General features: G+C 36.2%; 1 protein-coding gene across 14 annotated transcripts in view; it reads right to left on the bottom strand.

Moving 5' to 3' along the window:
* Positions 1–536: 536 nt before the first annotated feature.
* ADGRL2 (adhesion G protein-coupled receptor L2) overlaps positions 537–11,011 on the bottom strand; it is a 274,450-nt gene continuing 263,975 nt past the window's right edge. For 5 of the 14 annotated variants that reach the window (XM_081818660.1, XM_081818663.1, XM_081818661.1 and 2 more), the window contains 4 exons: positions 8,374–8,502; positions 7,772–7,868; positions 5,921–6,049; positions 537–2,568 (listed from right to left, as the gene is read on the bottom strand). In XM_081818660.1, coding sequence (XP_081674786.1) covers positions 1,814–2,568; positions 5,921–6,049; positions 7,772–7,868; positions 8,374–8,502 — 1,110 coding nt within the window. In that variant the 3' untranslated portion in view covers positions 537–1,813. Of the gene's footprint in view, positions 2,569–3,270; positions 3,324–3,344; positions 5,074–5,607; positions 5,690–5,920; positions 6,050–7,771; positions 7,869–8,373; positions 8,503–11,011 lie in introns of those variants that run through there. The other 9 variants (XM_031037139.2, XM_081818668.1, XM_081818669.1 and 6 more) reach the window with 6 other exon arrangements.

Here is an 11,011-nt window from a genome sequence, read left to right as displayed (position 1 = left end):
ACTACCCTTTAGAAGAATTTGGTATACATGCTTACGATGTAGACAGGAAAAATCTATTTGTTGAGATTCAATTATATGATTTTTGAACCTTTCCATGATAACAAATATTGTCATTCGCAGCTGCCTATAGGGATAGTTATAATCCTCAAACTGTGAAAGTATGCTTTAGGAATTTCTTCTCAATTCTGCTGAAAAATCAATTTTTTTTATGATGCCCAAATTTGATTGTAGAATTTCCAACCCTTCTTCTTTTTTTAATTTTTGTTTTAGTTCTGATGCAATGCAACAAGCATAAGTATTTTCAGTAGATTTCTCCATTGAAAATTTTCTGCCAGATTCTGTGCGTGGGTAATGGGCAGTTTGAATACAAATATATTCTTGACAGCACACAGAACCATCAGGCAGCTTAACTGTATTCTTTCTCATACCCGTGGGTTATTATTATGAAGGGACATACAAATGCCATGGGGGTGGGGGGGGGGAAATGCCAGTGTGTTAAAGCCAATTAGGTATCATACATAAAAGTGCACATTAACTACTTGAAAAAATTCACATTTATTTACTTTCAAACCGTGTTAAACTTTACACTGGATATTAGTGATGGGCTCATTATTAACAGGTTTACACAAAGGGATGAAAAGAAAAGCAGAATTTTGCGGAAACAATTTACATTTCATTAGATCTTTATCATAAAATAAATTAATTACTAAATATAGGCAGAAGGAATATGGACGAGTAATATTTATGTTTTATTTTATTTTTTAAAAAAGAATAGGCACCTTTTGTTCACTAGAAAGTTTGTGAGAAGTGCCCAGTGCCCTCACTGTCCTCTGTTCAAGAATAAACAGAGGGGTAACACACACTCTTTTCTAGATTTCACCACATTTGTGCAAGGCATGGCATAACTGGCTTTGAAGAGTTTTTTTCCCCATAAACGGCGTTCTTTTGGCAATAAGAAATTTAAATGTAAGAATAAAGACTAAGTGGTCAAAGCAGAACACTGTGTACAGTGGAAAATAAGTGAAAATGGGTAGAACTTACCATGACAAGGTGTAAGAAAAAACATTTCATAACATATGTGCAACCAAGAGCTTTTCACAATATTTTCTTCAAACTCTTTAAAATTATTTTAATGACAATTATATTTCAGTTGGACACAAATGTATTTATTTTACCCTAGCAATAGAACAAAATATAATTTCTTTAGCCATCTTTCATGAGAATAGTTCATTGTACAGTTGAGGAAACATAGGAAATAAGGCCTGTGGCTTGATTGCTAGTGGTTAAACATGTTTTCAATCTTTGCCTTAATGTAAAAGATTTGCAGCGAGCTGCAAACTGACGCAGAATAGCTCTCCTGCTTTTCCAAGTCTTGTCAGGAACAGTAAGGTACAGTAAATTTGTCCCACAGGATTTTAAAGCCTACGTCTTGTATATAATACAATGCAGGCCTACAAAAACGGTGCAGCCATATTTACAGATTTAGTTCACAGACTGCTGCAGTAAAATGGCTGGAAAAGTTTTGTTTTGCTTGCTTCACAATTTCTCTAAAGAGCAGCAGAATCTTAAAATACCTGGTTGGCATCTCTTTTCTTTGTAACAAATAATCATTTTAGTATACTCTGTGTATATACAAAGTTTTTGTACGTTCTATAAAAATTCACAGAACTTCAAGGTTCAGTCATCTTTTTACACTGGAGAACCACAGGTCAACAGAGCCATGTCTCCGAGCAGAGTGTGAGGGAGCTGCAGTGGGCCAACGGAGTCTTTATTAATACTTGCCTGTGGCCCCCGGAATTCCTTAGCTGCACTATTAAAGACTCGTGACCAGCTGCATTTGTCCTTCCCTAACGTCTCCTTCAGGAATACACCCTTCCTTGTTAATGGGGATTATGTAACCATCACTATTGCCCCGGCTGATCTGGTAACACATCTGAAGCTGATGGCCAGCTCCAAGATTTGGCATGCTTTTGTAGTAAATGTCCTCGTTCTCACTCCTCCTGCAGGGAGAGAGGTCCTCTTCCATGTCCGGGCTGCTCTCCTGGTAGGGGGAGTCTCTGAGATTGGGCATGCTTGTATAAAGAGAGTCTCTGTTGGGGGACTGCAGGTGGTCCTCAGCCTCGGCGGTCAGCTGGGAGACGTAGCTGTCTGTCCCCTCGGGCTTCCCCTTCTTCTGGGGCTGGTACAGAAGGGAGTGAGTCCGCTGAGGAATGAGCGGCGCCTCGAGCTCTTGGTGATGGGGCTCCAGCCCCGGGTTGTCGCCGTGCATTAACGAGGAAGCGTCGGCTACGATCGCGTCATCTTCGCTGCTGCTGCCCCCAATCACAGGCTTGACTGGCAGCGTGAGCCCCAGGTTGTGAGTCTTGCCGCCGCCCCGCAGGTTGTTGTGCACTAACTCTGAAATGATCATTTTCTCGAAAGCGGTATCATTCAGACCGAGTCCACAGTCCACGACTTGCACGCTGTCATTATAGTCCCCCTTGCGCAGTGAGTAGCTGTTGTTAAAATTACCATTTAGCGGTAGAGTATCCATGGCACTTGTATCCCTGGCATTGTTCAGTGAATGTCCTGGAACGGAAAAGGGGGGGGGGGTGCCGTTACTGCCTCTGTTCCTTCCCAAAGAATCTTTACTTCTTCCGTACAAAACTCTTTAATGTCGTTCAGGACAAAGTTGTATTTGAAAGCTAACCCTTGAACAGTGCCAGGCTTTCCCGCATTCCCAACTGTAAACAGTTGCGACCCCTTAGGTAATAGGAAAAAGTGTGAAAGAATAATACTGTTTTCCAGGGAGGGAAGATGGCATACAGAATAGTACTTCATCAATTTCGGGGAGACGGTGGTTATCAATTGATTGATTTTTTTGGTCAACTCTCTGACACTCTTTACAAAGAAGACTTCACTCCATGCCCTTGCATAGTTAATGCAAAGCAATTCATTAGTGACATTTACATTTTAAAGTACGAGACTATGGTTTATAAAAATAAAATTAACAGAATTTGTCCTAAACAACACTAAATTAAAAAGGAATAAGTCACATACAAAAACCGAAGGCAAATGTACAACATAAACCCACATAACTGGCAAGCAACTTTTTAAACAACATTCTAACATTTCCTCTTTCTGGAGATGAAGTAAAAAAAAGAATGAAAAAAAAATGGACAGAGACAAAGAATTCATGTGAAACAAAGACAGCCATCTCTCATACTGACTGGACCAAGGGCCCACAAGCACCATCCAACAACACGATAGACAGCAGGTGGAATGACTCACTTTGGACAACTCACATCATGTCTGTCTGCTCAGGCTATCTGGCCTAAGAGTAGCTGATATATAAAAGAAAGTAAAATGATTTATTGTAACATGATGAAGAATTTCTAAGCTTCTCAGCAACTTAGTCAGAGCAAGGGTTCAACAAATTAGATTACCAGCAATAGCAGCCTTTTGCTTTTTCATTTAATATTTATTATTTTGATTCTTTTTTTCTTTTGGTACTAATACTCTCTAATCGCAATGGCCCCAGGCTCCTAATGGTCAAAGTTTGCCTGCAGCCCTGCAATTGCATCAGCCACAGTGACAGCACCGAATGAACCAGCAAAGTCTACTGTACAAGACTGGCCCACAGACACCATGGGCATGAAGGTTAGACGCAGAAATGTTAGAGATTTCTTAAGTATGGGTCACAGAAATCAAACCAATAAGAGATATTAACTATGGAATGGGAAAAGGGTGTCAGCCTTGGCTAATACATTTTTTATCTCTAAAGGAATGAAAGACTGATAAGTCTGCTGAAGATATGAAAAGAGGTTTAGAAGGGAAAAAAAAAGATGGTAACATGCTCTCTTGGAATCAGAGTTGTATTTTCTACAGACACATAAACATGTAAACTAAGACATCACAGTGCTTCTCAGGCAAATGGAAATAAAAAGTTTTCAAGAAAATTAAATGGTCTGCACCATGGAAAGTTAGGTTATTCATTCTCAAAATCCTAGAGAAAAAAAAAAATCACTTGTTTACAGATAGGTCTGGAGAAAAAAAAAAGAATGAAATGATGTTACTGAATGAGACTGGCCACTGTGCGGCTGCTGCATTGTATGCAAGGCTTGGAGGAGTCGAGGAAAAATTTCATTCTTGGAAAAAATAGGAAATTTCCCTTTTTAGTGCTGACTCCACTCTTAAAGCTGCAGATTATCCTAGAAAACTCAGTTTCATGACCAATAAGTACGTGGGCATTGTTCAATAACTCCTCATTAGCAGAAAATGAGAACGTGTGTGTGGGGGGGAGTGTATCTGTTGGTGCCTCGTGTTCTTTTAAAAACTCTGATCCAACTTCTACGTTGGAAAAACTGACAATTTCATTTTTATCAGGCTCCATGTATAACAAAATGAAGTTACAATAGTATTTGTAAGGCTTCCTTTAGCTTGACTGACGTAATGGTCTAGCTTGCTAAATTCATGCATGCGCCACCATCTTTATTTAGAAAACATCTGGTGTTTTAAGTTATAGGTGACACATAGATCACTTGCTAGTATTTGTTTCCCCTCTCAAGGTTCGATCTTGCCATTTTTCTTTCTTTTTATCATTGCTTAATGAATATAAAAATATATACTGGATAATGCAAAAGGTGTTTTCTATGATATACTGCAGATTTAAGCACATCTTTGACTGGTTTTGAAGAGGCAACTTTTTCTGCCCAAGTTCAGGCAATTCACTTGAAGACTTTCCACAGCCTGTAGCAAGATTACTGTGGGAATGCAGAAATGATAAGTCAATTATTAAGCATTCTGGTTGACAGCACCTCAGGCTTTAAAGAGCAAATTATTTCAGCATTGCATATACTTAAGTATGGACAGCATTTGCTACAGACCTCTATTACTGAAAAAAGGCAGTACAGATAGATGTACTGTTTGAATTTGGTAACAGTTTAGTTGGAAATTGTGAACCACTTGCCCGCTGAGTCTACTTCATGACTGCTAGTTATGTTTTAATTGTGCCGGTTAAAAATCATGCTGAAAAAATTTACATTTGATAGGCAAAGTTAAGTTTGACTCCCATACTTGTCTCTCTGTAGGTTGCTAGAGGAAAGCATAAGGAAAGTAAGAAAAACAAGAGAATGAAAAGAGAAACTGCAGTTACGTTAAAAAAGAATTTTAAGGAAAAAAAAAACGGAAACAGAGTTCTTTGTTTAATTTAGCGGCAAATATCAACCATAAATAAATATCATAGGCTAGCAGTAATTATGTGATAACTTTCACCGAAATCTTGAAAACTGTGTTAATATTAAATGCTTTTTTTTTTTAAATAAGCTATTAGAAAACATAGTAATACAGGATGGGTTAGTGACAATCTCTCCCCCTCCCCCAATAAAAAACTAAAGGCATAAACTGACTAATATTAACTTCATTCTCAAAGTTTTTTTTTTTTTAAGAAAAAAAAAAAAAACTACCATAAAGCTGCACTATACTATAGTTCGGTTACATTGATAATGCTGGATGTAGTTTTCTATACCTAGGCATCCAAATTATCTTTATCAGCTAATTCATTTCAGAAGCAAATTCTGTCTGCAAGCTTTAGAGTAAACTAAACAGTATATTACATAGATAGGATACCTCTAAATGATAAAAATCTTGAAGATGGGCTCTCGGACCATGTGATGTCAGTCCTGTAATAATATATTAAGATTTATGCCACCTGTGTTAAAAACATGGATAATTATTGGTAAATACTATCATGACTGAATTTTTACTATAATATAGTGCAGTTTTAGAAGCCTGGCATGGACAATACCGTAATTCTTTAAATTGAGAAATTAAAGATGTAATAATAAATACATGGCAACTTGAGTATTCTAGAAAAAGGGCAAAGATCAGAGCTCTGTTTAGCAGCAAAGAAAGGTAGTTTTATTCGTAAGTATAAGCACACCTGGTGAGTTAAATACAGGAGCTGAAGGGGCATTACATACAACTGTTTCAGCGAGCAATGTGTTATAGGGGTTGTTAGTGCCGTGGGGTCGAAGAAGAGGGTTTGTTAGTAGGTAATTGCCAGTCATTCCTAAAGCAAAGAAACAGAAAAAAATACATCAGTTCTCTTATTTTTGTGTTACAGTTGCAGTAAAGTACTTTTTGTATTCATCAAGAGTAGCGGACAAGTTGGCAACGGATAATGTGCTGAAATTTTCTGACTGTATTTGAACTACTAATTTGAAGGAGAAAGGGGAGAGGGAAGGTAAATTTCAGTAATTCACAGGTGCCTTCTAAGTCCCCCAAGTAAACACCTGCTGAGGATGACATTTACTAATTTATACAAAATCACTTTTAAACAAAAATGGCAATTAAATGCAGAGAGATCAACATTATGTTTCAAGATGTTACTGCTTAATATTAAAAACCTAACCACTGAGGCCCAGAAGAGGGAATCTCAAACTTTCAGAATTTACAGGTGTGGGATTATCCCTCATGAAAACATCTGTGTTAATACCAACTTTGACACAAGCAGGAGGAAAAACAACTTCCACAAACAAGTAAAAAGTATGACACACTACACAAAGCTTCTCTTAGTAAATGCAAGAGCACGCATGCCGAGGGGGGGGAGAAAGAGACTGTGTGTATAATCAATTATTAGACCATTCACAAACTCCATACAGTAAGAATTTTTATTCTGTAATCTTATTTGCCAGGTTTCAAAAATGAATCACTGAATAATTCATTTCCTTTTTGATAGTCATCTTAACCGAATTAGGTAAAACATCAGAGCAATGGAATAAACACACATTTCACTCATTCTAATTGACAAATTACAAACCTTTCAATACTTATCAAACATATGTTTTGCATCACTAATGTAATTTGACTAAAAATATTTTAAAATTCAAGTTGGTTTTGATGCCATACATACTCCTTTCTTCATTTTAAACCAGAATCTCATCAGAACAATGTCAACAGTGGAAAATGTCTTTAATATTTGTGATAAAATATAACATGTTCTATTATATTACAAATCAGTGTATCAAAACAAATTACCTGGATAAATTACCTTTTTAAGGATATGTATACGTAAGATAACATGATTTTTTCGTACCAAATTCAAATTAACTAAGCTTGCACTCAGGATTTTGTGTGTCTATGTGCACTTGTGTCCTTATCCTGCTAAATTATTTTATTTGCCAGCTTATTTTAAGTAAGCATTATATTGCTCATATGAGTTTAAAGTTGTAAACACATTAAAAATAGTAATTCAAATAGAAAAAACTGCTTTGTAGATTCTCATGTCTTTAATTATTTGCTTATGAAGATTTACTATAAATGTTTTTGACACTTATTTTTTACTTTTGGGAGGAAGCATAAGATAAAATAATCTTACAAATAAGAATTTTCGCCACAAAACTGGCACTGTTTAATGTGAACAGGAGTTATTCTAACTATATTAAATGTTTTAAAAAGAAAACGTTCACAAATGTCTCAGAAAAGAAAAATCTGTATTCACTAAAGGAAAACATTTTAATCTGTGGCAAAGTATGTTCTCAGCATTTACTTTTTCCTGCCTTGTTCTGTTACTGTGGAGTTTGAAATTCTACTTTTTGCATTACATTATTGAATAAGACGAATTTATATGTACTTTTATAAAGGATAAAAGTTGACTCAGCAGGATTAAGAGCTTGTGATATAAACCCATTCGAGAGGGGGAAAAATAAATCGGTATTTTCTCTAGAATTATTGTAAATTGGCAAAAGGTACAAAATTTATATTGTAGGCTCCAATTTCCCTAGTAACTGACCTTGATTAAGTGTTGAGGTGCTATTGATGTCGCCTGAGATAAAAGAAGATTCAGACTGTTTCCTCACAGTGTCATTCCACATCCTTCTTATACGGCTCTATTAACATAAAATAGCAAACATAGGTTATGTTAGTTTCCCCAAGCTCACCTTCTGAAAGCCACATAAAGGCCTACCCTAAACAACCTGTGTAGGATTACCTGGTGGCCTTTAAAAAGGAATGTGTGTCGATTCTGGTCTAAAACTAAGGAAGTCTAGAACTAAAGAATATTTCATCTTCCACTCTTAAAAAGGTTTTTAAAAAGTGGAGGTGACTGATTAATTCAACAAATGTTTAGTGAGTGCCCACCATGAGAACTTAGGGTATCCAAATGATGATCATATACTTCTTAAAGAAGGAGAGCTCTCAAAAATGATGTTCACACCTGAAGAAACACCTTGAATAAATACTTAAGAAGAAATTAAGACCAAAATACCAAAAAAGTAAGTATTTGCTACCTAGATCATTATAATGAGGAGACAATTAGTGCATCTGAACACAACACGTCTCAGTAGGCTTTCTATAAAGAAGGTTAATTAAAGATGCTGTCAAGTTCTTTGTTACCTGTGTGCCAGAGGAATACCGAGCACTAGTTCTGGTGGTTGATGCCTTCACTGAACTGTGGGGGCTCTCGGTTGGGAGGCCGCCGCAGCAATATGAGTGTCTGAAGCACTTGCCATATTCTTTTCGTACCTGCATTGAATAACCACGAGACCGAGAGATTAACAAAAACATACCTGCTTCTCTCACTCTCTCTCTATAATTAAATGAGCAGTGGAAATAACTGAGAAGAATAAGTTCCACTAACACTCTTCTGTGGAGCAAATACATCGAATTTCTAAAATCAAGCTCGACGGAAACTGCTGAAATAGTAATCAGAAAAATCTCTCTGCCTACCAGGCTGGCTGGTACAATCTTCAAAATGTGATGTAATATGTAGAAATGCTTTATGCCCTATTATTATACAAATGTTATTTGTATAATAACATATAATAATGTTTTAAAGCCTCATTCTATCTATATACTTAGCAACCCCAATTTTATATTTCATGCTAAGAAAATAAGGACAAAAAATTAGTACTTTCCTTGCTTAATTACATTAACCACTCATAATTCAGTCATTTGAGTTTTATACACCTCATGTCCTTTTAGGTAGGTCAATACATAAACTTCTTTTACTGGATTGCATAGTTTTGCGGGTAACCTCTTTATAATGACAAGACTACTTTGGCACATGAATAAAGAAAAAAAGGACTTTGATACATATGCTATTAATTAGGATGGAATGTTTTCTTCATTTTCTGATGTGTCTAGCTTTCACATTTAGTGTAGAGCATCTAAGATGCCTATTCACTTCATTAGCACACAAGGGAACTATTTATGCAATTTCCATTCACATTAATGAGTTACCCATGTAATTTCCCTTTTCCCCTGAAGCTTGGATATATGAATAGACAGGAAAGCTGTTAGGCCTAAAGAAAGTTTAAAGGAAACTTTAAAAAGTGAAGTCCAAACAACTGCTAAAGAATAGGGCCCCACCTAGAAAGGTGGTGCAGAATTGGGAGGCATGGGGAAGAGGGCTGGATTCTGTGCAGTTCTCTTGGCCTATGAATAAGTTCTGCTCTGGCTTAGAGCCAGACTGAAACTAGAACAGACAAGAAGAAGTTGCAGAAGAAATTACTTTCTAGTAGGTTGCCAAAAACACTCAAAAAGACTGTGCTCAGTATCTGCCTGCACAGACCATAACTTTGACACTTACTCCTTGAAAAATTACAGCATTAAAGGTACTAGATGACCTTTTAAATCCAAGTGCACTTGCATTTTCATCCTCTTAGCCTTATTTAACTATACCTATTAGAACAAGTAACAATGGGCTTGAACTTTCAAAGCATTTTCTTTGTTTAAATACGCTCACTCAAGCAGTAAGAAGCGTGATTTTATTTATTTTATTTTATTTTATTTTTTTTATTTGCGAGAGAGAGAATGAGAGACAGAGAGCATGAGAGGGAGGAGGGTCAGAGGGAGAAGCAGACTCCCCGCTGAGCAGGGAGCCCGATGTGGGACTCGATCCCGGGACTCCAGGATCATGACCTGAGCCGAAGGCAGCCGCTTAACCAACTGAGCCACCCAGGCGCCCCAAGAAGCGTGATTTTAACTAAATCATTTTATATCATATTCTTAGCCATTCATCCTGGCAGCACCCAACAGGACATATCCAAGACTAAGTAGAACGTGTTCAAAAGGAAGTCCAGCACACTGTTTCAAAAATGTAATTGTTAATTAAAAAGCACAGCAAAATCTCTTTGTTCAATTAATACACATACCTCTACGAGGAAATAATTTATGCTTTACGTCAAACACATTTGGAAGAAATTATGATATGTGATCCTATGCATGTATACAAAATGCTCATTTGTGTAAGAAATAGTAAATACTAAAGTAATTACAAGGTTATACCTGTATAATGTTTAGAAAATTAAAGTTTAGTGTTACTAAATAACACCTGATACCTCACAAAATTTTTTTTGTACATTTAATGGCTATTAACTGCTCTGAAATGCTGTATGACCAAGACAATGGCAATCAAAATGGTATTTTATCCAAATACTACCCTCCAATGTTGGTTTTGCCTAATGCCTATATTGCTGTGAATGTACATTATCTGTCTGTATTGCACATTCCACTGTCATTATCTCAAAATTATAGCTTATTCAACAACTGATGGAAGTAACAACACTATCATCTTGTCAAGACTGAAAACATAATAGTTTTCACTTTCAAAATTCTATTTCTCTGTTCAATTTAGTGACCAACTAGTAATAACAAAATAAAAATACTCTTTTAGATATGCAGACAGAGAAAGGATGTGATACCTAGTTAAAAGGCAGCTAAGCTCTTCTCTTAGGTTTACATCTTCTTGCAAGTTTTTCATCTTTAACTTTAATTTTTGAATCATTTTTGCTGACTCCAGTTAACATAAAATCAGGACAAAATAATAAGATGTGAGATATTAAATTACTGGGTTTTAGATCTTCCACAACTGCTCAAAAGGTAACATTAATATTAATTTTTTGTATGTCTGGTGCTTTTAAAATCAAGGTCATTTATCCTTATGTTCAATTTCGTTTTGGACCACTGCATTCCCTTTATCGAGCAAAAAAATGAGATTATTTAACCTTTTCTTTATCTTGTACACCTTTTG

Source organism: Leptonychotes weddellii, chromosome 4 (assembly GCF_054177405.1).
Source record: "Leptonychotes weddellii isolate Sample4059 chromosome 4, ASM5417740v2, whole genome shotgun sequence".
Lineage (NCBI taxonomy): Eukaryota > Metazoa > Chordata > Mammalia > Carnivora > Phocidae > Leptonychotes > Leptonychotes weddellii.
This window is presented reverse-complemented; position numbering and strand designations above follow the sequence as displayed.